The sequence below is a fragment of the Drosophila sechellia genome, chromosome 3R, assembly GCF_004382195.2.
Source record: "Drosophila sechellia strain sech25 chromosome 3R, ASM438219v1, whole genome shotgun sequence".
Taxonomy (NCBI): domain Eukaryota; kingdom Metazoa; phylum Arthropoda; class Insecta; order Diptera; family Drosophilidae; genus Drosophila; species Drosophila sechellia.
The window spans coordinates 16,597,956-16,623,825 of record NC_045952.1 but is presented as its reverse complement, the minus strand read 5'-3'; the positions used below and the strand labels follow the sequence as shown (position 1 = coordinate 16,623,825).

General features: G+C 42.0%; 2 protein-coding genes across 6 annotated transcripts in view; one reads left to right on the top strand and one right to left on the bottom strand.

The window, feature by feature from the left end:
• Positions 1-38: 38 nt before the first annotated feature.
• The window catches only part of LOC6606757 (cadherin-87A), a 55,819-nt gene continuing 29,987 nt past the window's right edge, over positions 39-25,870 (bottom strand). For all 5 annotated transcript variants that reach the window (XM_032721060.1, XM_002031518.2, XM_032721061.1 and 2 more), the window contains 14 exons: positions 25,055-25,084; positions 8,577-8,639; positions 8,164-8,510; positions 7,953-8,098; positions 7,584-7,891; positions 6,460-7,523; positions 4,949-6,016; positions 3,479-4,078; positions 2,820-3,418; positions 1,971-2,754; positions 1,637-1,912; positions 1,314-1,576; positions 913-1,255; positions 39-850 (listed from right to left, as the gene is read on the bottom strand). In XM_032721060.1, coding sequence (XP_032576951.1) covers positions 776-850; positions 913-1,255; positions 1,314-1,576; positions 1,637-1,912; positions 1,971-2,754; positions 2,820-3,418; positions 3,479-4,078; positions 4,949-6,016; positions 6,460-7,523; positions 7,584-7,891; positions 7,953-8,098; positions 8,164-8,510; positions 8,577-8,631 — 5,928 coding nt within the window. In that variant the 5' untranslated portion in view covers positions 8,632-8,639; positions 25,055-25,084 and the 3' untranslated portion in view covers positions 39-775. The remainder of the gene's footprint in view (positions 851-912; positions 1,256-1,313; positions 1,577-1,636; positions 1,913-1,970; positions 2,755-2,819; positions 3,419-3,478; positions 4,079-4,948; positions 6,017-6,459; positions 7,524-7,583; positions 7,892-7,952; positions 8,099-8,163; positions 8,511-8,576; positions 8,640-25,054; positions 25,085-25,870) is intronic.
• Positions 4,105-4,929, top strand: LOC116801446. The gene is made up of 3 exons (XM_032721069.1): positions 4,105-4,435; positions 4,495-4,695; positions 4,756-4,929. The coding sequence occupies exons 1-3, from the start codon at positions 4,191-4,193 to the stop codon at positions 4,880-4,882; spliced, it is 573 nt and encodes a 190-aa protein (XP_032576960.1). The 5' UTR covers positions 4,105-4,190; the 3' UTR covers positions 4,883-4,929.

Below are 25,870 nucleotides of genomic sequence, written 5' to 3'. Positions count from 1 at the left end.
GTTCAATGAACCACAAAATTCAAATAAAACCACAATTATCATATGTATGTGTATATGTTTAATGTAAATGCAAACATAAATGAGTTTCTGGCTCTGCCCGTGAGGAGTCGGACAGCGGTCAAAAGTAACTTAGTTCGTTGCACATTTCCAATTCACTCCAACTTAAATTCTGAACTTATAAGTATGAGCAAGTTTGGCTAATTAAACTAGGATCTAAGTAACTAATTGTTAACACACAACTAAACGTGTTACGGAATTGGAAGAGCAAATAATTTAGTCTTTTTAGTGGTACAACTTAAGCTGTAGGCGATTTGGATCGCCATTAAAACTAATATCGCGGAAGTTTTCGAGTAAAGACTGAATTGTGTAGATGCCATTGTAGATGTACATTAGTAACTCTTACATATTCATATCCTTTCATTACGGCTAGACATTGTCAATATATAATAGTACATATATATTATTGTCATTAATTATGCGGGAGAATTTCCTCTATGGGTTCTTGTAGTTCTGTTTCTGCTCCTGGCTCTCTATCCTGATTACTTGAGTTCTAGATAAACGCTGGCTTACCAGTTACAACTACGCTATGTATATAAGTATTTATATGTGCTATGTACGTGTCTAGAATATTGTTGATGAAAACGCAACGACGAACTCAAAGGTGCAACAGAACAGATTCGGTTGAACTTAACCACGGCGAGGGCTTGTCTACAACACAGATACACAGCTACTACATAATTTACACATCTTTTTGGGCAGCAGTTCCCATCGACCCTTAGATCAGCTCGGCCACGGCGTCGTCTCCGTCCCGGATGGGAGCCTGAAATGTGGATCCTGTGAACTCGTACAACTGAAGAGGGAGAAGTGTAAATATAAATTATATTCTTTACTTTCAGCTTGGTGGATTCTTACCGAGGGTGCTCTATTGTTTCGCAACGTGGCATAGTCCGCAAATTCATTCATGTGCGGATCAACGCGGGCCAGTAGTAGACCAGCACCTCCCACTCCTCCGGCGCTGGCACCTCCCCCGCTGCGCATCGATCCACCGCCGGCACCACCGCCGCCAGTAAGACGATTTTGATTATTGCGCGGCTGAATGGTGGCATACGTGTTGTCCATCGTCTGGCCCACATGATGAACCTGCTCAAGAGAGCTACGATGGTCGAGGTGGCCCGGTGCCTCAGAGTTGGATATGTGATCGGGCTCCGAGAAAACCTGCATTGTCAGTTCCTGTTCCTCATACAGTTTCAATTTTCTGAAGGAAAATAAAGAAAATCAGGAACTATTCAAAACCAGTTTATATCAGGACTTACTGTTCTATCCACAGCGGATTTTCGGTAGTGTTTAGGTCCTCTATAATCTGCTTCTTAATTAGGGCCTCCTTGCGACGGGTCTCCACGGGCACCGAAAGATTCCAATGCTTTAGGCAGCAGCATAGGACAATAAAACTAATAACGCCAACAAAAAGGACGATGACCAGCGCCACCAATCCAGCCACTGCTAGATCAAACTCATCTTGCACAATAGCTATGTAGGCGGGCACAACGTTCTCTATGGCAAAACCAGCGTAGTAATCCTGAAATAAAGCAATGTTAGTTAAAATACATATAAACAAAACGAAGTTTAAATGAATTACCTTTAGATAATCGTAGTTTCTGTCGATATCCTTGAGAATCTCATCAACTGGTGCAATTTGCTGGGTCTGAGGATCAACTGCATGGAAGTACAGGTCACACCAGTCCATACGAATGCGTCCAATCGAGTCCAAATGGAATCTTATTTCATCAACGATGATGCGATGCTGGGTGGCATTGCGCAACTCAGCAATGATCTCCTCCTGTTCCTGGTAAACCTCTTCCGGCGGACGGGACAGAATTACACGCACCAGCTGCGTGCCATCAAAGACCCAGATCTGCATGAAATAAAATAATATTTAATCGATTGTTATACAAAATATAACTATCACTTACATTCACTTTAGTACTGGCTGAGAGCTGTGGTTGCTCCAATTCTCTTGCCACGATCTCCAGTTCGAAACGATCCTGGTTGTACTCAGCCATTATAGTGTTTGCTGAGATGCGACCATCCTGCGAAATGGCAAACGGACTGGGAACAATCGATCCTGTGGATTTGGTGGCTCCAAACTTATACAGATTCGAGGCGACGATCATAAACTCGATCTTTGCGTTCTTGCCTTGATCTGCATCCGTTGCATTTACCAGCGTAATAGCTGCTCCCATCTTGGCATTGGCGTTTACTCCGGCGTAGTAGATGGGCTTTTCAAACACGGGAGGATTGTCGTTCACATCCAAGACTGTAATGGCCACTTTTGCGACTGTGTTATCCCGGTTGAGGGTCTTAATCGAGAAAGAGGCGCGTTCCTCTTCGGATATATGCAGATCCGCCTTGATGCTGGCTAGGATGTATAAAGTGTACACATCCGTTTCTTCGCGATCTAAGCTCTTGTTTGTGTATATATCGCCAGTCAGCTTGTCCACATAAAACGCACCATCCTCATTGCCCAACAGCATGTAGTAGAATATATCCCGGTTGTGCTTGCTTCTTGAGGCCGCTTGAATGTGTCCAATCTTCACATCCCGACCGCTATTCTCGTTGATCGACACCTTATAGGGATTGGAGGCATCAGGAAACTCCGGTCGGTTCTCGTTGGCATCAACAATGCTTACGCTTAGGAGGCGCAGGGATTCAAATGGAGGATTGCCTGCATCTCGGGCAACCAATATTATATCGTAGCTAACGGATTTTAGAATTAGAATTACACATTAGAAAAGCTCTTCGTAAAAGTAAAGTAGACTTACTTGGCACGGTTTTTACGGTTCAGCTGCGTCTTGGCTCGCAATTCTCCTGTCACTTCATCGATCTTGAATTCCCCGGTCTGCTGCTCGTTCCGATTGTTCACCTGCAGGTGGTAACTTACTTTGCCATTTTCCTCCGTATCATTATCCATTGCCCTGACGGTGAGCAGTAGATAATCCGGCTGAACAATATCACCGGGTATCTCAATGGTGGCATTGGACAACGCGGGTATAACGAACTCCGGCTTATGGCGGTTAACCCTTAGTACAGTAATAATCGCTTTCGTTGTGCTTTCCATGGTTCCCGATCCTTGAGTGTCGCGTGCCGAAATTGTTAGCTCGTAGGCTCCATGTTTTCCGGACAAACTTTGCGCTGGATACACAATGCCAGACTGCGCATCAAGTTTGAAGAGTCCCATTTCGTTGCCAGCTGTAATGATATACCGCACATCTCCGTATAGACCCTCATCCTGGTCAATGGCCTGAACTTGGAGCAATGCTGCAGGCGGCTGATAGGCGGCATTTTCCGCCACCGTAGAGTTGTATACATCTCGTGTAAAAACGGGAGCATTATCATTAACATCCAAAATGTTAATGTGGATCTGTTGTTTATAAAGTAACTAAGGTAAAGCAAAAAGGAAATCGGGAATCATTCTACTCACCGTTGCCGTAGCCGATTTTTGGACAGCAGCTGGAGCCTTATCCTGAGCCACCACGGAGAGCGTGAGCTCCTTAATTTGCTCTCGATCGAGAATCGAGGAATTGGCCACCATTACGTTGCCCGTATAGGCATCAATGCTAAAGTACTTGTTATTTTCCCCGATCAGCGTGTAAGTGATTTCACCAAAGACGCCTACATCCCCATCGTGGGCCTCCACTTTTCCCGCCACCGTGCCGCGGGGTGAGTTTTCCGTAACATTGAAGTAATAATCAGATTGAGAGAACTTTGGGTCATTATCGTTCAGGTTAATAATATCCACCACCACATCAGCGGTGGCTGTTAAAGCGGGCACACCCGTATCACTGACGGTGACTTGGAACTTGACCTCCTTTACGGCTTCGTAGTCGAGCCGGGCAATGGTGTAGATCATTCCGCTGGTCTGGTTAATGGCGAAATAGTCGTTGTCACTGATATTAAACTCGCCAATGCTGGAGTCCTCATCGGTGGCCTGAAGAGTAGCCAGTACGGTGCCCACAGGCTGCTCCTCCACCATTTGCAGCTTGATTTGCGGCTGCTCCACACTCCACGGTGCATTGAAGCGCTGAAAAAATGATTTATTCTTATTATCTGTGACTTTGAGAACATAATCAAAATTATTAGCTAAAATTTCACGTGAATTTTCTCCTTAAGCCATCAAACCCCACATTGGAAGAATGATCAATGAGCTATCCGCTCCTAAGCTTAAGCTTCTATTCATTAATGTATTTTCGATTTTGCACAGTGCCACTTATATGAATGTGTACCGCTTATATGCAGACTTGAAACACGTGAAAGCTGGCGTGGATGGATCAAATGAGGAGCTTTGGATCAGGGAGATCTTTATATTCCTCATCAGTGTTTTCATAGTGATTCGCTTTTGTCTATGCTTCGTAGGATTGGCATCTAAGATTGTGGCGATGTGAGTGAATTTATTAAGCGATTACTCCATTTAACAATTTGAAATATTTCTATATGCAGATACCCAATTCTAACAAATTCGCAAGCTGAGATGCTTATGCCTACCATCATAGTGCAGGCCATTGACAATGTCGTCCTAAATCTCTGCGAGATTACTTTGGGCTACGGCAGCTTGTGCTATCTCTATCCTAAAAGTACGCCTGTTTTCATCTTCTTTCTTATACAGATGGGAGTCAAGATTGCCTGCAGCATCTCTGTCTTGTAAGATTTTATAACATAAATATAAAAAAAGTTGCTTTATAACATTTATACTCGTCTTAGGAATATTTATTCGGACCATCACAACCACTTGGCTACTCTAGTTTCCTTCAACGAGGAATCACATAGTTTGGGACCAGACAGTGTAGATGAAATCGAATTGGAGAACCAAAACTTGGATTTTTCCTAACTAAATATATATCTTAAAATAGAATGATAATATACTATAAAATCTGATATCAGATATTTTACTTACCGGTGGATTCTTGTTGACATCAATGATTTGTATGATAAGCAAACCGCGACCCTGCTGGACATTGGGAGCTGTGCTGTCCGTAACCAGAACATTGATCCTCATCACAGCAAACAAATTGCGGTCCAACTGCTTGTTGACCGAAACCTTTCCGTTTCTGGAAATCTTAAAGTACTCCTTGAACTGATCATAATGCGGCAACTCCTTGCCTTCCTTGTCGATTGCGGTGATGTCGTCGGTGCCGGCAAACTCCAAAGCATTATGGTTGGCAACATCGGGATCCAAGGCGATTAGAGTGTAGACCAATTGCCCGGGAGGAGCGTCTGCTCGCACTTCAGCATGCTGTGTAGCTGGCACAAAATACGGATCCTTATCATTACTGTTCTGAACATTTATCGTCAGAGTGGCGGTTCCCGTAAGACTTGGGGTTCCCTGATCGGAAGCCTGAATCTGCAGCTGATAGGTGTTGCGCCGATCGAAGTCCAGTTTCCGGGAAACAAACACCTCGCCGGTAGTCTCAACGATGCCAAAATCGTCAAAGCTGCCCTGTTGTATGCGGTAGCGTAGCTCGGCATTCTTGCCCGTATCCAAGTCGGTTGCATGCACCCGCTCCACGCTCGTTCCAATCTCCGAGTTCTCCTCGACGACGGCACTGTAGCTCTGCTGCTCGAAATTGGGCACATGGTTATTTACATCCCGAACCGTGATATTCACGCCGCAGTGAGCAGTGAATAGTCCATCGTTGGCTTCCACAGCGAAGATGAGCTGATCGCTATTTAAATTGGTCACATCTAGCGTGGCATTCGGCCTGATGATGATCTGCCCGGTCTCACGATCAATATCGAAAATGCTCTCAACTTGCTCAGAGCCCCGGATTCTGTAGCTAATTCTGGACATGGTGTCCGCATCCCTTGCCTTGACAATCAGCGGGGAATCAAAGACCACTGCTCCCTCATCCACGCTCGCCCTGTACAGGGGACTTTCGCAGACTGGCGGGGAATCGTTGGCATCAGTGACAGAAATCCGTAGGGACACTACAGATGCGGATCCACGTCCATTATCGTCGGTGGCCTTAAGAGATAGATATAGGAAAATTTAGTTAAAACCTCATAATAGTTATTTAGTTTCATTCAGTTGTCATAAAAATACGGAATGTATGTACACGCAATTAATTATTAAAGCTTTTAATTTATTCAGCTTATTATCATAATTTATGTGCAACGAAGTGGCCATTCGAAATATACATTTGAAAAGGAAAAAAAGAAAAGTGATTATTTAGCTAAATATATCTAAATGATAAAACGGGAAGAATTTGTTTAAATCAGATTTAAGGCGTTAAGAAGATATCAAATATATCAAGACGCAGGCCTGAATATCAATCCTCTTTCGTTATTTATATTCTACATGTTATGGAGGGATCTGCAAACGCGATGCACATCCCACATGGTTCCCTCATCAGCGTACGCACATAAAAACCTTGCCACCCGCACACGAAGATTGAGACAGTCACTCACCTTGTATGACAAGAAGTACGTGGTCTCCGATTCGTAGTCCAGACACGTCTGCGGTGCCTTGTCGTCATTAGCAGTCGCTGCGGGAACTCCAGATGGAGCTGCGTGTGGAACAGGAGCTGATAGTGGAACCGACGATGCATGCTCCTCTGGCGCCTGGGTGATTAACGTGTACTGGACGGTGGGCTCTGTGCCAATTTCTCGAGTAGCTGCCTCCATGGAGAGCATTTCCAGGTGACCCTCGCCATCTTCATCCTCGACATGCTCATCCCCGTTCAGATCACGTCGCTCGCGTCTATTGCTCTCCCCATTGCCATGGCAATTGGCTAGGATTATAACACCGGTCTGCTCATTGACATGGAAAAGTTCGGCACCGGTTCCGGATAAGCTGTACCGAATGCCGGAGTCACCATAACTTCCGGAGTCCACATCCCGAGCCGTAATGGTGGCGATGTACTGACCCGGAAGCGCCGCCTCCGAAACAGATGCAGAGTAGCTCTCCTGCTCGAAAACTGGCTTATTGTCGTTGGCATCCAAAACACTCACTGTAATCGTTGCCGTGGAGGATAGCCGTGGATTGGTGTCTGTCTCTTCGGCCACCACCAGAACGATGAACTTCCGCTGGTTGGGATTCTCGTAGTCCAGAGTGCCGTTTGCGACGCGAATATTGACCTGCGAGTAGCCGGTGACCAGCTTAGGTTCCACATCGAATACGCCGGAAACGTCATCTAGGCGCAGTGCAAATTTGGAGTTAATGCCCACGTCAGCATCGCTGACGCTCATGTCCAGTGCGAGCGGTGTGCCAGGTAGAGTATTCTCCAAGAGGGACACGGAGTACTCCTTGTGATTGAACACCGGTGGAGAGTCGTTTACATCCCTAATAGTCACTGTTGCCTTGGCCGTAGCACTTGTGAGGGGATCATCGCTGGGCACTCCGTTCACAAGCTCACGAGCGCGAATCACCAGCGATATAATACCAGTGGAATCTTCCAAAGCTTCCCGATCTAATGGTTTAGCTGTACGCAGTTCTCCTGTCTGAGCATCCAGCAGGAAGTAATCATTGGGATCTGTGAAATACGTAAACATATAAGTACGAATTAAAAGAAGAGAATATGTACTCGACTTACTTGTCCGTAGATCATATACAATCTTCCTTGGTTCGCCTGTATCACCATCCCTAGCGTGGACAGTAAGCACCAAGGTGTTAATGGGACTGTCCTCATCAATAACCGTGGAGAGGGAGCCCTGAAATACAGGCGGCTTATCCTGCACATCCTTCACCCTTGCCTCAAACGTTGTTTGCGTCTTGTGCGGCCCATCGGTGGCTTCGATTTGAAAGTGGTAAACCATCCGCTGATTATAGTTCAGGGTATCATTGAGCACAACTGCTGCTTCCAGAATGGTGGCATCTCGCTTTATAATATGCAAGCGGAATCTGGTTTGGAATTAAAATGATTAGTTCGGTATATCTCTTGAATTTTGCGAGAGCTACTCACTTTTTGCAAGCTTCGGGACTTTGCTGTTGGGGCAAGCATTTCAAATCGAGACTTTCGCCAACTATATCCCTATCCTTGACTGTAATCTTATCAAATATAGTTGTGCCCACCGCAGCATCCTCGTTTACATCGGCCTCATAGGGAGTCTATATTTTAATTAAAACCAGTATTAAATGTATATCCAATCTAATAAGCTAATAAGTGTACTAACATTTTGAAATTCTGGTGGATTATCGTTCAGATCAAGAATAATAAAAGTAATCGGCACTTCGACCACATTATCCCTTTCCGACTCTCCCTCTGGATCTACGCGATCCCTTATCGACACCAGGAACTTCAAGCTATCCTTCTCCTCGCGATCCAGTGGTTTTATCAGCGTTATGTTTCCCGAAACTGGATCCACGCTGAAGTGATCCGCACCGATGGCTCCATAGGTAACAGGACTTCCTTCCGGATCATAGGCTTCTAAACGGAAAACTACCGTACCCACAGTCACATTCTCGTAAAGGATAATATTGTTCAGGGTCTGCGTGAATACAGGTGGCAGATTTGTCTCTCCTGATTTAAAAATTGAAAAATTATTAAATTTATACAATTCATTTAGGTTTATTTCGTGGTACTAACCTTTTGCGAGGGTCAAGCCCAAACAAATCATCAACAGCCCCAAGGGGAGCTTCATTTTAGGGTCTGCAAAGAGTAAACAAAATAAACGTAAAGTGTTTGTTTGATTTTATACTCGGCAAACATTGAAAGCAATGAGCTTAAACAAACAGATTTGCGACACAAAACGGAGATACAAAAAAAAAAACAAGAAAAAAATCGATGTTGTGAATGCTGTAAAAAAATGTAAATTTTCTTTATAATTGCAGGTGAAAAACGTTTACAAGTAAATACCTTCAAGCCTACCTAATAATTGTTATTCAAATGAAAGCTTAAAAAGGGTGCCATTTAAAGGGAAGGATTAAAAAAAGACTACTCGGAATTGCAAGCAAATACATATGAGCTCCCAAAGAGCGCATAAAAATCCTCTTATCAAATTTTAGGGTGTTGTATATTGTTATTTGATTTTTTTCGGCTTTGCCGTGTTTTTGTTTTCATCATTTGGTGGCATAAACAAACAATAAAGATAAATTAAATTTCATTTCATGCTGAAAATTCAATTAGCTGACAATGCACACAGGCCAGTAAGAGCGTGACAACCATGATGCGGATGATGATGATGATGATGGTGGCGGTGGTGGTGGTGGGAAGGCAGGGGGCAGCTACTGATGATGATGGCTATAACAACATAACGTTGTTGATGACAACCAGCAACAAAAAGAGTCAACAGGCAACATTGTGGCAAATTGTACACTTTGTCTGCGGGCTGGAGGAGAGTGGAGTCGAAAAACGAAGCAGGGGTTTTGGGCCAGGGAATCGCCGAAGGCTCCAACATTCCTGATGCGTCCGTCCATTTGTCCGGCACGCACCACCTAACCGAGAACCAGCATCGCAGGCCCGTGGACCAGTGGCGCACATATTTGACAACCAGCAGACGGGACAGCCGGGCGATGACCACACAAACAGGCGAAGGGACACGAGTACACTTTGAGAAAAAACGTGGTATTTTAACTAGCTGGACACTGTTTGAGGCGGAAATAGGAGGTTGAGATGTAAAATATCAAGCAAATTAACTCAAATACTTATACTAAAATACTACTAATATATAGATAGCTCTTTTTCGAACTGCAGGTCGAATATATATATTTGGAATTATTTTAGAAATTTTTCAAATATTTTTTAGGTGCATTCGCAGGAGTTGCGAGAAACTGTAGTGAGAACCAAAACCAGGCTGGGCCAATTAGTTATGCATAAAAGCTCGACTAAATATTATCAGTTTGGACCTTGTTTTGTGTGGGTTTATTTGCTTAGAACACTGGCCAAGGGCCTAAATGGGCAGCACGAGTAGCACAAACGCACACCGCCTCCAAAAAGTAAGTATGCATGTCCGGCTGAGTTGGGTGCATAAATTCACCTACAAGCGTTTTGCAGTCTTCCCGAACTGACCATAAACTAAACATTTTAGGGTTAAGCGGGATTGTTTTCGGGTCCGCTGGGGGTTTGTCCAGCTTGAACTTCAACTTATTTCCCCCCGTCACGAAACTCGATCCGTCCCTTAATCCCCACGGCAGGCCAAAAGTTCTGGCAGGAACACAAAATACTCTAATGGCGAAAAAACTGTGAACACATAGAATTATGCTTGTGCATCGGATATAAACTTATAGTTTTGCACTTTGGCAATCAACTTAAAATATTTAAATATTTCCATTCAAGTAAATATTTAAACACAAAAATGATTCAGATATTTATTCAATATTTTCCTTTAATGTCCTAGTTTTAATACTCTCTGCTCGGGCTCAATATTAATTCAACTGGTTGCCATCGCACAAAAGCACACACCATTACCAACCCACCCACCTTGCATTTTGATGCCCCAACGCCATATAGTTTGGGGTTTAAATGTGGTTCCCAAACGATATTCTTCCTGCATAGTTGGACGGGGTATTTGGGTAAGCTTTGTCCCGTTGATTAGTGCCAACCTGTGTGAATTTATGGACGGCTAAATCATGTTACCCCCAGCTAAATAGACTCCCAGCCATTGTGCGTTAATCTGTGGGGATTATGAGCATAGATCCCCACATCCATTGTTTTCAGGTGAGTCGGAAAGTAATGATTGTCCCTATGGCATTTCAGATAGACAGTAAAGCATTAAATTGTTGCATAAATGTCATTCGTTTTGTATGTGTCATTTCTAAATTTTCTGGCACACAAGCTAGGAATTTTCCGGAGCAAAATAATTGGGAGGAATTCATCGTCTTTTCGAGCACAAAATAAAATTGAATATGCAAACTGAATGTATGTTTTACATTTAGATATTCGTTAACATGAACCAGTTTATGTATATTCTTACACCCTAATGGTTTATTTTAAAGGCTTTAGTTTACAACCCATTTCTTAGCTGGGAATTTAAGTGAGAGTATCATTTAAAAAATATGAAAATTGTGGTACAAAGGGGAGAGATTCTTTTCTAGATATCTTGTTCATACTGCACTGCATTCTATTTAAAGCTTCAAGTGAGTGTGAAAATGTGTTGAAGTAAACAAGTCAGATACTTTTTTACACTTGCAGTGGCTTAAAGTCTTCGGGGATTGGATTATGTTCAATGCGATTCTCATCATTTCCCCCAATTTTCTGGCTCCGATAAACTCAAAAGATTTCAACCCACACATCCCACTAATAACCGGCAATCTCCTGGCAATATGATTTTTGCTTATTTTCCAGTCAGCTCTTGTGCTCTGTGTCAATATTATATCACGACCATTAAGGATGGCTCCATGGGTTTATGTGTACATGCGTACCCACACAAGTATATAGACACGCGTTCGGCGGAGCATAACCAATATCAATCATACAGTAAATTTATATTGCATTTACGTATTTTCCCTTTCGCGTTTGTCAATCCAAAGCCGAAACGAGGGGGATTTCACGAGCCTGCCCAATCCCCGACCAACCTGTTGATGATTCAAGCCTTTCCAGAGGTGGCAGCCACAATCCATCTCCAGGGGGTCAGGTCGTTTGCCCCAATCACCTTACTGTGGCACCATAAAAGCCATGTGTACCTTTAACCAAAATTTACTTTGAGTACACGGCACAGGTCGGCAGTCCTTCGAGCAGATTGCCTTTCCCGTTGGGAGACCCATCCATCCACTCCCCTTTTTTTTCGGTCATGTCAAACATAATAAATCATATTTATTTAAAATACATTTTGTTTGCCAGCACATGGCTTTTGTACCGTCCTTCCTCCACTGACTCATACATTTTTTTGCGAGTGGCAATAATAATTGAATTAGGTGCGCTCCAAGAGACTCTGTTCCCCATCGGTTCACCCCAGGATTTTCTGCCCCTCATCCGATTACGACTAATGCTTAAAACTTGTTTGGCCGCGTCTCTGGCGCGGTTTTCGCCGCTAATCCGAGGAATCCCACTACGACTGTGACTGACTGGCAAACTTGACACTTGACTTCCCCGAATCCGTAACTTTTACGCTTTACTCGCAGTTTTTCCCAGACCGAACACTTTTGGCCAGAGCTATTTGTTTGTAAGCTAGAAAAAATGGTTTAAGGTCTTTTTTTAATATCAAATATAAACAAAGTGTACAACTGTTACAAATATGTTTTTTATCAGTCATTAATAATGAAGGCTCCTTCTTTTTTATAAACACAATAAACACTGAAGGGGTTTATGTCATTCAAATAGATTTTACAAGTTTTGTTGAAAATGTGAGTAGCTTTTTATTAATTTTCAACCTTCGGTTCGCAGTGTATCTCATCAATGTTTCATCTTCCCCATCGTTATTCTTTTTATCTGATTTCAGCCCTCGCTGGCATAATAAAAATGTCAAACTCCGTATGCTGTCGCTTGTAATACATTTTATTCATAAAATGCCTTTTTTATGATTCCAGTCGGCTGTTGCCTAGCTCCCTTCGACTTTATACCCATCTCTATCGCTCGCCAGCTATCTTTTTCTCTCTTCTGCTGATTTTTGTGTGTGTGCGACATTTGTTGGGGCTGATGATGATGATATCCCAAATGCGGGAGGCGTGGGGCTCACAAAGTGCTCCACTTAAGTATGCTATGTAAATCACCTGTGCGAGTGGCGCCTTACCATCTTGCCTTTCGTTTCCCCGCAGGTGACAACCCCTCCCTCTCCCCTGCGCCGTCGCGCGTGTCAGTGGCGTCATTTTCTTTATGCCTTGCAGTTTACTTGGCCCAAAGCGTCGCCGGCGAAAAACCTTTGCCAGGGATTCTATTTAAACGGCATTATCTTCAGTTGCCCGCCCGCCCTTATCTCACCTCACCCATCCCCAGCCCCTTTGGATTCGCCCGGCTCCTTGGAGATGCCCCAACATTTTTCGTTCGCATTTAAATTGCTCTTTTTTATTTGCGCCTTCTGTCCCCGTTTTGGGTGGGGTTTTCCCTCTTAATTTATTCATAAGCCTGATGGCGTTGGCCGGATGGCCGAGGTGTGGGCTGGTGCTCCACTTCTTGAGTGGGCCAACATCATTACTATTACTCATGCACGGCCCACACACAAACACACACACACACAATAACACAAACAAACACTCACACATTTACTTGCGTGTTCCATCGTAACTCAAAGTTGTCCTGTCCGTGTTTGTTTAGGTACCATCCCCATGCTCAAAAGTCAAAGTTTCGTCTTTCTTCTGGTTTGTTTTTGTTATTTTTGCTAAGCAATTTTCACATTCACCTGACTTGCCACGCCCCCTTCCTCCCACTTTCCAACTCCCGTTTCGTGCCACCTCGCATCGCTCATCGCCCCCCTCACAGTTTCACAGATTTGCGCTGTATAATTATGCCTAGCCCGGCCCAACACAATCCGTATAAGCCGAGGAAGGTACGTTTCGAAAGTATAGGTCTTAGCACCTCACAAAAATGTGACTGCCTTTAGAAGCGTTATCATACACTGAATTGTTTTTATACATTTAAATTTTATAGTTAGGAATATATTTTTAAAAAGTGCATTGCATGATTTGAGAATGGTTCATCATTTAGTATAGTTTTTTTCATATTTTTTAATTAGAAATTTAGAAGAAAATCGAACCTTGAACAGAAAATTATGGTGACACAACGTGCTGTCCTCCGGCGCGACTTCCTCATTTCGTATTCAAAACACTTGTGACAGTTTAACAAATTTGGAATTTAAATTGCACTTGCACTTAACTAAGAAGGGGATTGGATGTGGGGCCTTCGCTGCGAAGGGAAAACACGACGAGTCCTGGCACCTGTTGGGGCAAGCACACACACATACACACTTACACACACAATCTTATATCATAACCCCACATACTTATATGGAAACATGTGTGTGTCTATAAATCTGTTGCCTTAATCGTTATCGTCGAGGATGCTGGTTTTTATTATGAGCGAGTCGCTTAATTTCCACAATCCCCCACAATTATGAAAGACAAACGGGATGAGAAAGAGGGGATTTTGGGGGCAAACGTGCCACATCCGCATCTTTCAGCGGGGGCGTGGCTGCCGCTTTCGAAAACTTCGGGTCTTAAGGAACAAAGCCAGGAAGCAAGCGAGTTCGAGTTCGAGTTATTATCAAGTTTCTTCTTTAGCTGTTTGCCTTGGCGCCTCAGTTGTGTTTTTTTTTTTTGTACATTTTTCTTTTCGGCGGGATTACCATTGTTGTTTTTCCCACGAGTATTAAGTGGCAGTACGCCCACCCCCACCCAAACACACCCATAGTCGGAACTCCATCGGCAAGGACAGGCGGTATGTCGAACTTAAAATTACGGCTCTGAAATGAAATTAAAATGGTTTTCTTTCTCGTTTTCCAGCCAAAGTAGAAGCTTGGCGCGGTAGTTTGTTATTGTCAGTCTGCATATTGAGGAACGTTAAACAGTCCTCCACCGGGCAAAACCCATCCGCCCACTTGGCCAAGTTTAAATTGGTTTTATGTTAAAGCCAAATGAGTACAGCTCGGGGATCGAGAGCTGCTGAGAGCTTTTGGAGTTGGGTTCCGACCATCACCACGCCACCGTTTCCAGTTGAGCATCAGGAAATGAAATTTCTTCTGAATTCCTCTTATTTTTTGCCTTCCTTTTTTTGTTCTCCTCTTTCGTGCGGAAAATAGAGGGGGTTTTTGGGGGAGGGGACTGAGCGGAAAGTGCCGTCGAGAGGCAGATTTCCCAGCACTTGACGAGCGGCCGCTCAAGGAGTTTGACTGCTTGTCAAACACAGCCAAATGTTTTGATATATTTCATACACTTGACAATCAGCTTCGAGGGATTCTGCTCCTTGGCCAGAGTGCGGGGGTACAGCGGCCCAGTTGAGAGCATTTCAAATAAATGACCCGTAATGTATTAGTTGGCCTGACCTTGAAAATATTGCCACGCAGACTTAACCCACTAAAGGCTATACAAAGTAATGGAAATTCTTATTCATTTGAGTCGTTTTTCCATCGAATGAAATCATCTCAGCTTCTATTATTTGTAATAACTTAAATGAAAAGTTGGAAATATTCTTGTAGAAAATATTCTTGTTCAAAAGACATTGCGAAAACGTCATTTATTTGACTTGTTTATGTTGAAGCTAGTCAAAAATACTTAACTTTAAAACACCTTCCCTTGCAATTCCCTCTTTAATACCATCAACTTTAAAGTATGTTTATCGGAACCCGGTTGACACCACAGGTTTAATTGTTTGTTTGTTTTCCGTCAGGCTCTAATGCAGCGTGTTTTCCTTCAAAGAACAACAGCAATTTTTCCTTATTTTCTGTATTTGCTCTAAACTCATTGTGCCCTTGGGGTAAAAGCGGTGCAAAATGTGTGGTCCGCAGGAGTGCGAGGTTGGAAATGATGTGGCGTCTAGATTTTCGGTGCTTTGTTTTGAGATTTTCCCAGCTCTACTCCGCCCTGCTCCACTTTAATAGCAATACCATTATCAGCACAGCGCACACAGCAATGGCTGCGACAATGGCAACAGTGGAAGCCAACCTGTTACCAAACACACAACCAAATCCAAAACACCAACAGTTTGAACAATACTACATATAGCCACTGAAGCAACAATACTAGAAGGAACAACAGGGACATGGGCGACAACAAGCAAGAGTCATGCCATTAATGCAATGGATTTATAATTCATATGAGATCAAATTTACGGTGCATTAAAGCCTCTGTAGTAGTTGCATCAGGACCTGCTTGTGTGCAAAGTTTCCCCAAAATAAAATTTAGGCCAAAGGAAGCAAAGTAACTAAATAAGAGTAAAGTTTAATCATAATACCATAACATACAATACCAAGTATGTGTACTTATTACAATAGAGTTTAAAGCAATTCAACAAATATTCTATTACTTTCACAGCTTCAACTTGCTATAATTCTAGCACTAGGAACCACAGGTGTAATTACTAGCCTCGAATATGGACCATTTTGCTCGGCTCCTGAACCGTAATCGCATTATATTTCCCTTGCCTCGTCGATAATCGACTGCTATCATCTCGATTGCAGTTGGCAAAACGCCACCACCCGACAATTTCCCTTCGAGTTTACCCCCTCACGCGCTTCAAGTGGCCATTCATTATGGCCCTTAAACCAGGCATTGCAGCCAGCATGGCCTAAAGCATTCGCCCCGTTAGATGGGCAATCCGTGGGTTGGGTTTGGTTGGGTTGGTCGGGTTTAGTTGGTGGCGGGCGACTGCAATGCCAGCCGTAGGGCGGCCTATGCCATAAGCACAGCTATTATAATATAGTACCTGAAGCTATGGAGCTCTGGCCGTTCGCCTGAATATATAAGCTGTCCTGGAATGGAGCTGGAGCTGGAGCTGGAGCTGGAGGCAGGAGGACTCGGGGCACGTTCCGGGAGAAAGCACTTAAAATATCTGCGCACGCATGACTGATGATGACTACTTAGGGCCAGGCCAGGCAGGATTTTCCAAAGCTCCCTCTTCACCGAGCACAGCACAGGTGAGAGCAAAAGCTGATAAGTATTTTATATTTAACGGTATTGTTTGTTGTACGTGCCCCAAATGCCACCCACATAATTGCAAGGCCCGCTACTTTTCACTCCGCATCGAACACATCGAGGAGCAAACATCAAACGTTGCATTACACAAACTGGCTGAAAGACATCAGTATTTAATTGCCCCTAATGCGCCTGAAATGGCAAATGCAAACATGCCACAAGTGACGTGGCGGGTAAAATACGTATGTATCTTAAAGATGTACACAAATGTATGTGTGTGTACAGATATGTATCTTGTGGATTTTCCTGACTGCAGTCTGCAGTTCAATTATGCCTGACAACGACTGCGTAATTATCGTAACATACACAAAGAAAGTCATGAAGATGGGGCCCAGAAAAACATGGCTTACATCGAACATAAACTTAATTAAATCAGTCCATCACACTGCTTAAAAAAATTAGTTTTGAACTCTAGTCAATTAGTTCAGATTAATTGGCATTGGGCATTTGCAATATGTAGTTGAGCTGGGGGATAATTTGAAAATGACAACGTGTACATATGTATGTAATAGGCATATGAATGGTATGAGTGCAATGCAGTGCAATAAGAGTTTTGCCATTTCATAATTTCATTTTCTTCTTCAACTCAGCCGATTCTTTAGAAATCCTACTTTTTCCAAGTAAACTTTTACTGCCTGATTTGGTCAAGGTCAGACGAGAAATCACGTAGTTTTTATCTACTGAAAGTCACGACGTGACCATCACTCCATAAATCGAATCTACGCATAATACATATAAAAACAAGTAAACAAAGCAACCAGAAAGAAAGCAAACATGAATTAAGGCAAAAAACTAAGTCCGCCGGAATAACAATAACTTTTATTCAAGACACGGAGTTCTATCAGTTTCGTCGTGGCTTCGTGTTTGTGTGACTGTTATTGTGATTTGCTTTGACTTTATTTTGTGATTTTTTATCAATTTGTCTGATTTGCTTTTATCCCATTCATCTTTCCATTTCCCCCCCATGTACGTCACAATGGGAAAAGTACTACGAAAAGATTGGCAGAGTGAAACAGTTAAGCGCATTTTATGCTTCAAAGCGTCAAGAAGAAAGGCTTATTGCGTATACGACTAGTAGATAGCTAGTAGATGTAAGAAAGCAACTCAACAGGTTATTTCTTACAATCCGATAAAAGATAACAACCACAGATTATGTAGAATATATATTTTACCCAAATAAATTTAAGACCTTTTGAAAGCATTAAGTGTATAATGAATATAACAGATTCCAGCATTAGGAATTCTAAATATCAAACAGTTCCATCTTATGTGCTCGCATTACTGCAATTTTGAATTAGCTTATATACCCCACAATTTGTACCTCATACCCTGCACAAAATTTCACAATAAATATTATGCTACTAAAGCTCTAAGAGAATTACATGACAGCAGCAGCATCCACAGTAGCAACAAGAACTCCCGACGACAACTTGCCCTGCCAGCTCCTCATACATCTCGTCACCCAAAAAATATAACGAAAAAACAACGGAAGAGGGAACCTCGCAAGTGGTTGGCAAAAAGTATAAAGAAATGAAAGAAATAAGCGTTATTATCGTTATTACGTGAGCAAAATAAAAATACATACTTACATACACAGCACCATCTAAGTAAAAATAGCAACGAAAAATAGCAGTAAGCAGAACTATACATTAACAAACAATAACAACAAGCCAACGATGGGCAAAGTGTAGGGAAGGGTGCCTTATAGAGACGACGATGACGAGGATTTTCGAAAAAGAAGACGACAAAGTGAAGACCAGAGTGCAAGTGGAAGGAAGTGATGTGGAGAATGCTGGAGGAGGGGCTCTGGTAACGTCAAGCTTGGAAGTGATTTCAGGGAGCACTTATACCACTTTTATATATTTTACTGCTCATGTGATATAGAAACGTATATACATAGATATATATACGATACATGCGAAGCTAAATGGACACACGTACGTCGCCTTGAACGTGAAGTGCACTTATCAACAAAAAAAAAAAAAAAAAAAAACAAGACAAGGGTCAAAATAATATTGCGCACAGCAAGCCCTAGATGAAACATAGTATTTTGGGGGGAAACTGAAACAAATGCACATAAAATACATGATTTATGTTACACACACACACACAGGCGAATGTAATGTATCAATTTGAAAATTGATTTGTTTCTGCATAAAGCCGAACAAATATACGGAAAATGCTGGTTAACTGAGCCAAACATGTCGGTAATAAACAGGAAAATGTAAATCTTTTCCAAAAAAAAAAAAAATAATAAAATAAAAATGAACAAATAAGCGGTTGAAATAAACGCTTTAATTATGACCGACATTTGCAAAGGAGGTAACTTATACATCAACTCCAATTAAGAGCAGAGAATTTACATATCATTTGTTGCTGGTGAAGATTATTCCCTGGTTTATGGTATTAAGATATATATGTATAAATACTTCGCAATTGCAACAAATTATGTTGTAATAATAAAATAATTTTTTTTTCATTTCGAAATACACGGATGAACCCTTTTAGGAGCCGTTTAATAGATTCCAGGGGATCTGAATCGAATTTTATTCCGCCGCTTGTAGTCCTATTCAAATTACGGCGGATTTGCAGCCGCCAGTCAACATATGGCCACCAATGGGCCCTCCACCAACGACTGACTTCCTTTGTGGGCATCAATGGGCTGGCGCTTGGCATCCCAGTGGCGACAGAATGGGTATGGGGCCAACATGGCAAATGCCATTGGATTTGAGCTGCTTATGCCGGGGATTTAGTTATAAATTCCCTGCTAAAGCGGGCGGAGATCGCTGCTCGTCGCTCTCTGCGAATTGAAATTTAATGCAAATGTAAATGTGTTACGCAAAACGATGGGGGGAGGGGGAGGGGTGTGGCAGTAACAGAAACAGATTATTTGTAGCACACATTTGGGGGCTCTTCACTTGAACAGCCTTGCGAGCTGCAACCCTATCGGCATAAGTGCCCACCAAATCCAAATACACAGCCATACAGATTTACATACAATTTTAATACGTTTCTATATGGATTCTATGTTTTTTGATGCGCCATACGCGCATTTTTTGTGTATTCCAACTTGATTTAATTTGCACAAAAAGTGTGCAGAGCTTATGTAAAGAGTAAGAACTGGTTTGCTGTTAAGCCTCCGATTATTTTATTTTTCGCTGCATCTTGTTTGAAGTTGACACAGTGCTTGAAAAAACAATGAAATATGCGCAACAAATACGCAAATAATGACAAAATCCGCCAACAGCGAGATGAAAAAATGTGTAACAATATTGAAATATTTTATGAACGAAAAAAGTGCATGGTGGCCATCTTCACTCTCCAGCTCCAACTTCACCCTGCAATCATCTCTCGCCCCCGCCAGACATTCCAAAAAAAATATGCGGTGTTCACTCCATATATACGAGTATATCGTATCGATGCGAGCGTTACGTCCCTTTTCGGATTTTGTGGAGAGCCAAGGCTCCTTGTTTTTTATGGTTTTTTGGCTTTCACTCAACGCGCGGCATTTAAAGCGCTTTAAAAGCACATTTATCTGCCATTTCCTCAAATACCACGGGCTCAGCAGCCAACAGCCAGCAGCAGACGAATCCTTCTCCTCTACGAGGGTCTCATCCTGCGTCCAGAATTCAAGTTGCCTCCAACCAATCTCGGCTGCTTCCAACCAACTCTCTTTAGAACCCCTCTTCAGAGACAATTGCATTGGCTGCAGGACGGGGGAGCGGGGGATAATGCTGAGGGCATAGGACAGACACACTCAAATATTGATTTATCGAGTTGCTCACATGCTTTTCCCATATGTCCTTGCAGCAACTTCTATTTCCTTCGGCCTCCTTTGTCCTGTTTCTTTCCCTCGACTCCTCTTTCCGCAAACAATAAAAATTGTTGCAAGATGGCAAGTGGATGATGGGCAGGGTGCGAAAATTCGCAACCGAATCACTTCAGGTTAACCTCAAGTCGTTTGCACCTTTGTGGGTGGAAAAGGAACTGTAAAAACTTTAAGTCTAATGACTTTTATAGATACTCCACAATAAGTCCGTGCCCATCCCCATCTGCCTTTTTCCTGTCTGTGTGTGTGTGTGTGTGCCTGTGGTTGGATTTGGCCAATGAACTTGATTGTGGCAAAAGAGTCTTAGCCGGGGATTGACACAATTCAAGTGGAAAAGCAGCCGGCAGCACAAAAGGCCAAAAGGCTCATAATGCATTAAGCCCTCTTTTGGAGCAGGATGATGGGTGGCAAAAGCAGGAAGAGCATCACTAAGTTCACGATGGATGGGTATGAGACTATTTTCCATGAATATTCTTAGCTTTTATTAGCCTCTTACTCTGTGGGGTATTATTTGAATTTGCCTTGTATCAGTTGATGCCTTTATGATCAGCTTATACGAGTCTAAGCTAGCTTGTTTTATTGAGATTGCAAGGCTAAAAGAAGCATCATCATTAAACGCTATATTTGGCTATGAAAATATTTGATATATTTTTAACTACTTATTTAAATAAAAGAACAAACTTATCATATTAACTGAATGTCTGAGTGCTGAATAACTGTTACTTAAATATCAATTATTTCACTGAAGTAAATAGTCTTCGTTTCTTTTCTTTTCTTCATTCCTTATTTCCCAGCCATTTATCATAGGCAATGACGCTGCGGAAAAAGGACTCCCAGGACGAACTCTTCCTTTGTCCCTTAATAATCGGCACTGCAGCAGTGACTGCAGTCACCGAACAGCAGAGCCCACTGCTGCTTACTGACCAAGCCACCAGGAAGGAGAAAAAGAAGATCACCTCGTATATAATATATGTACATTGTACATATATCTACTGAGCTTTATTACACGCTTTCGGCGCCAAGGATTCTCCTCTCCCACTCTTGTGCAATAAAAATTATATAAGAAGGACTACAAATTGCCAGAGGCCATATAAGAAGAGGTGCTGAACAAAAGTGGCAAAACTTTATTGTCAAGCAGAATGAAATTCCTGAAATTGCGAATTGGATTGTGTGCATTCTGCACTGCGAGTAAGTAAGCCTACAGAAATTTAAAAGCCTTGTTTAATTACAATGACGAACAATTGACAGCTTTTAATGAGACAAAAACACGGCGCAAATTGCGAGTAAAACATTTCGTTCTCATTCGCATTCCAACTTTTATGGCCTTCGATGGATGATGGTATTGCTTTGGCCGCAGAACTCCCACTCGGCCAGCTCTTAACCAACACCATTTACCCCCTGACTTAGCCAGAAATTAATGGCCTAAAAGGGAAAGGACGTGGCAAGAACTCCTTATGGACTGCCAAATGGGGGGAACACAAGTGTACATGTGAATGGAAGAAGGAAAAGTAAAACAAATTCCAAATGCTTTTTACGGCAAATGGAAGTGGAATCGGAATCAGAGTTAAAATCCTATTCGGAAGTGCAGTTGCCTAGGGATTAGCATTGCAAATTAGTTGGGCAAATTACAAAAGCGAATTAGATAATTAAAAGGAGATTGATTAGGTTGTTGGTTGTGTGCACACAATTCAAGAAATTCAAGAAATTTGGTTTGAGAAGGGATTTCTATTTTCCAGAAGCATCGAAAAGCAATTTTCATTGCCAAATGAAACATGTTTTCATAATTATATTTTAAATTAATCATTTCATATCCTTAAACTGATTCTGCCAGTTATGTCGGTATACCATCGATATGCATTCTCCAGAAAAGAGAATAGAAGGAACTGAAAAGTTGCAACTCAATTGGCTCCAAATTGTTGCCCAACTCGAGCATCTCGAGGCAAGCTGGTAAAAGTGCATAATTCTATAAAAGGCACACAAATTGAAACACAAACACAAGCCGAAGCGAGAGTTCCAACTTGGTGGATCTACCTCCCTCCACCCATCAAGTCAGTAAGGGAAAAGTTGGCCTGGCAGACTGGCAGACAGAGTTTCTATTAAAAATATTGTCAACTCAATACTGTAAGGAGTAAGTGCAAGTGCGCAAGGGGCTACGATGGGGCACGGTGACTTCGAGTTGATTGTTGTAAACAAAGTTTTCATAAAGAATTTCCACGCCGCTAGTATTAAGGGGAAAAAATATGCAAAAGCCGAAAAAAAAATAGGAAGCCGACAAATTGGCAAAACCTCCAAAAGAATCACAACACAAGGAAAACCCAGCCAGCCCGCCAGCTAGCTGCGGTTTGTGGCACAACAAATAAATTGACATTCCCCCAGCTCCACCATTTACTCCGAAATCCCCCGTCTGAGCCACTCGTTATCATAGTTATGGTTGAGGCTGTAGCCGCAGCCAGGCAACGATGAATGCTGCGGCTTTTCCGCAAAATTGAAGGAGGAGTGGGGCAGTGCCAAGGTGTTAGGCTGAGGCATGGAATCGGATGCTGCCGGTGGCATTTTCATATAGCAAAACCGATTCTCTTGCTACTACTGCTATTCCTGCCGCAGGCTGTTGCTGCCACAAATTAAAATGTGTCCGCGCTTAAATTCCGCACACAAAATTTATTGTTTGCCGCCGCCTGTTTGGCAAGGAGCCCACGGAGAAGGAACAAAGCCAGCCAGTCAGCCAGAAATAGGCAAATAAGTTAAATGCTCTCTGGGCCAAATATTTATTGGCAAGGAATGGGCACAAGTGCCAATGAGATCATAGAATGGTTTATGTACATTCCACTTCGATAGAACAGTTGAAAAATTGGAACAGCTATCGGTTATTCAGCCTTAAAACAAGTAAAATATAATCGAACAAATACCTATTTAATTTAACTATACTTGACACAATTGCATTCAAAGCCAGTTACATTGAATTAACTAGGTGCCTGTTTTAAATGGATTTAAAATTCACTTTGACGCAATCCCATTGCACTGATTCATTTTTTATGCCGCACATTAGTCAAACTGCCCAACAGAGTTATGAAACCATAGCCACTGGCATAGTATAAAAAATGGTAAAAAAAAAAAATTAAAGAAAATCTTCTATTCAGCAAAAAAAAAAAGAAAAGCCAAAACAGAAATAGCTGCCAAGGATAATGCGTTGCAAATGTCGACGACAATAAAAAGGATAATGCGACAAGTTGAAAACGAGCCAAAAGGCTACCGAATGACCGCCATTTCTGCCCAGAAAAGTTTGAGCCAAGTACAAAGAAAAGGGAAGGAACAAAAACAAAAAAAAAACTTTTTTAAAACGAGAAACAGAAAGTTGAAAGCGTTTAATGAGTTTATTGAACCAATTGCACAAGTTGCAAGTTGTTAGTTGCAACTTGCATGTTGTTGCGTCATTGGACTTGCAGAAAGCAAAGAAATCCCGGATTTGCTATTTCACTTGGCCAACTGATTCTTGGCCAAGTAAGACGAATGAAGAAAAGCGCCCTCTTATCGGTTCAGTTAAGAATGAATTAATGCTTAAGTTACGGGAAGACTACAAGTTTTTGTGTGATTTGCCGCCTCTTAGAGTTAATTCAGAACATCTTTCAGCCCCGCAGCCAACTGCAATTCTTCTTGGCCATTCGTCTTGGCCATTTTGCCCATATCCGAACCGAACGTAGCCAGGGTCAGCAGAACTGGCAAACGAAATTGCGGCAGACAGAAGTCATTTAAGGAGAATTTATGGGATTTTAACTGACATTTAAACAGTCGCCAAGAAGCAGGGACAGATAGCCCGGGGAAATGAAAAGGAGCAGAATGGAGATCGGGTTGGGGATGTAGATGGGACAGAGGAACTTGTCGACCAAGATTAGCGACGACTGTGCAACAAAATGTTATGGACAGGGCCGGATAATGAACGACTCCGGGTTCTCCGAGATCCGGGGATCTGAAGAGAGATGAAACAACCGAAAGATGCGAAGCGAGAAAAATGAAATGTAATTACATTTGAAAATGGCAAAAGGGAAAATGCTCAAGAAAAATGTAAACGACGGTCAGCAGTCCGAGGAGCATCTGGAGACGATGGCCAGTTTCGGGGCGCGTCGCTTCCGAGCAAAAATCACTGCAGCATTTCCTAGTAATTAACTTCATGAAGATGTTCCCCATTTCAGAGGAGCTGAAAAAATGAATGAAATAAGCTTCGCTGACAGCTTAGATTGAAGTAAGATGACTGAGTGAATGGAAAACGCTGACTGGAGATTGAAATGCTTGCATTTGTGTGTTAACTTTGAGAATGGCTATTGGCAGTTACATATTTTAATAAAATGTAAGGACTCCTTCAGGAATTTCTGTATTAAAGAGAAAATATTTCATTTTTCTCCATTTGCCAAATTTTTGTAACCTGATTAGAGTTTGTAGTTTTTAGATTACCGCCCGGGGCTTAATGAGTCATTGGGGATATTTCTTCAATTAAAACAACCCTTAGTACATAACAGTGCACTCAGGCAAACACATCATGAAATTCATGAAAGCAAATATGCTTTAATACGAAAGAAAGATTTTATTTTGCAAAAAGTTAGTGGAAATTTAATTAAGAAAAATAATGCTAAGATGTATTATTTTCTAGTTTACATTTATAACACAAACAAAATTACTCTTACCTTTAATACTGATTATTACTCTTGTTGATGCTGAAAGAAAACAAAAAATGATTTCATTAGTAAATTGCAGTTTCATTAAAAAGTTGCAAGTTTGCGAAAATAACAAGTTCGCAAGTGAAAAAGTTTGAAGTCGAAGCACTGCTTGAAAAACTTTAAAACTACTTTAGAAGTATATCTTTTATAAGATTTTAATTTCAGAGCTGTAATTAGCCATTAAGAAAATGCAATTATTACTTATTATGCCTTAAACAATACCGTTTGCAATACAATTGATAGAAGGTACCTTACTAAATGGTGTTTATATACATACGAATTTTTATTAAACTATGCATATGTGTATTCTATTTACTCCAGTGGGGGCACACATATTGTGGCACATTCTGAAAAAAATCAACTTCAACTTAACAAGGTCGACCCCAATTTACTGCCCCCCATGAAAATGTGAATAAAAAGAGGGGTTTCCATAGGCCACAGGGCAGCAGAGGGGGGCGATTGTGGGCTTTCAAACTGCCAAACCGCAAAATTTGCAGCCACAATTTCTGTCTGTGATTTGCTGCTCTCCAGTGCGTTTTAGCATATTTCCATAATTTTTTGAAAAATGTGCGGCATTCAGAGGGGCTATCCGAGAAACAATTTACTCGTTATACAATTCCTCGACTCTTCAACCAACGTCCCTCTTCGATATTTTTTTTTGTTTTTTCCATTCTAAAAACTGCACTTGTAAGTTTCTTCTTCTTGGCAGCAGTAACAAACTGTGGCAACAGTAATCGAAAAGTTAATTCTCCGAAAAACAAGGTAATTAGTGTAGCAGTGCCC

Coding starts and splice junctions, on each gene's coding strand:
- LOC116801446 (XM_032721069.1), top strand. CDS start 4,191: ATGATCAATGAGCTATCCGCTCCTAAGCTTAAGCTTCTATTCATTAAT. Junction 4,436..4,494: donor GCATCTAAGATTGTGGCGAT/GTGAGTGAATTT, acceptor TTCTATATGCAG/ATACCCAATTCTAACAAATT. Junction 4,696..4,755: donor GCCTGCAGCATCTCTGTCTT/GTAAGATTTTAT, acceptor TACTCGTCTTAG/GAATATTTATTCGGACCATC.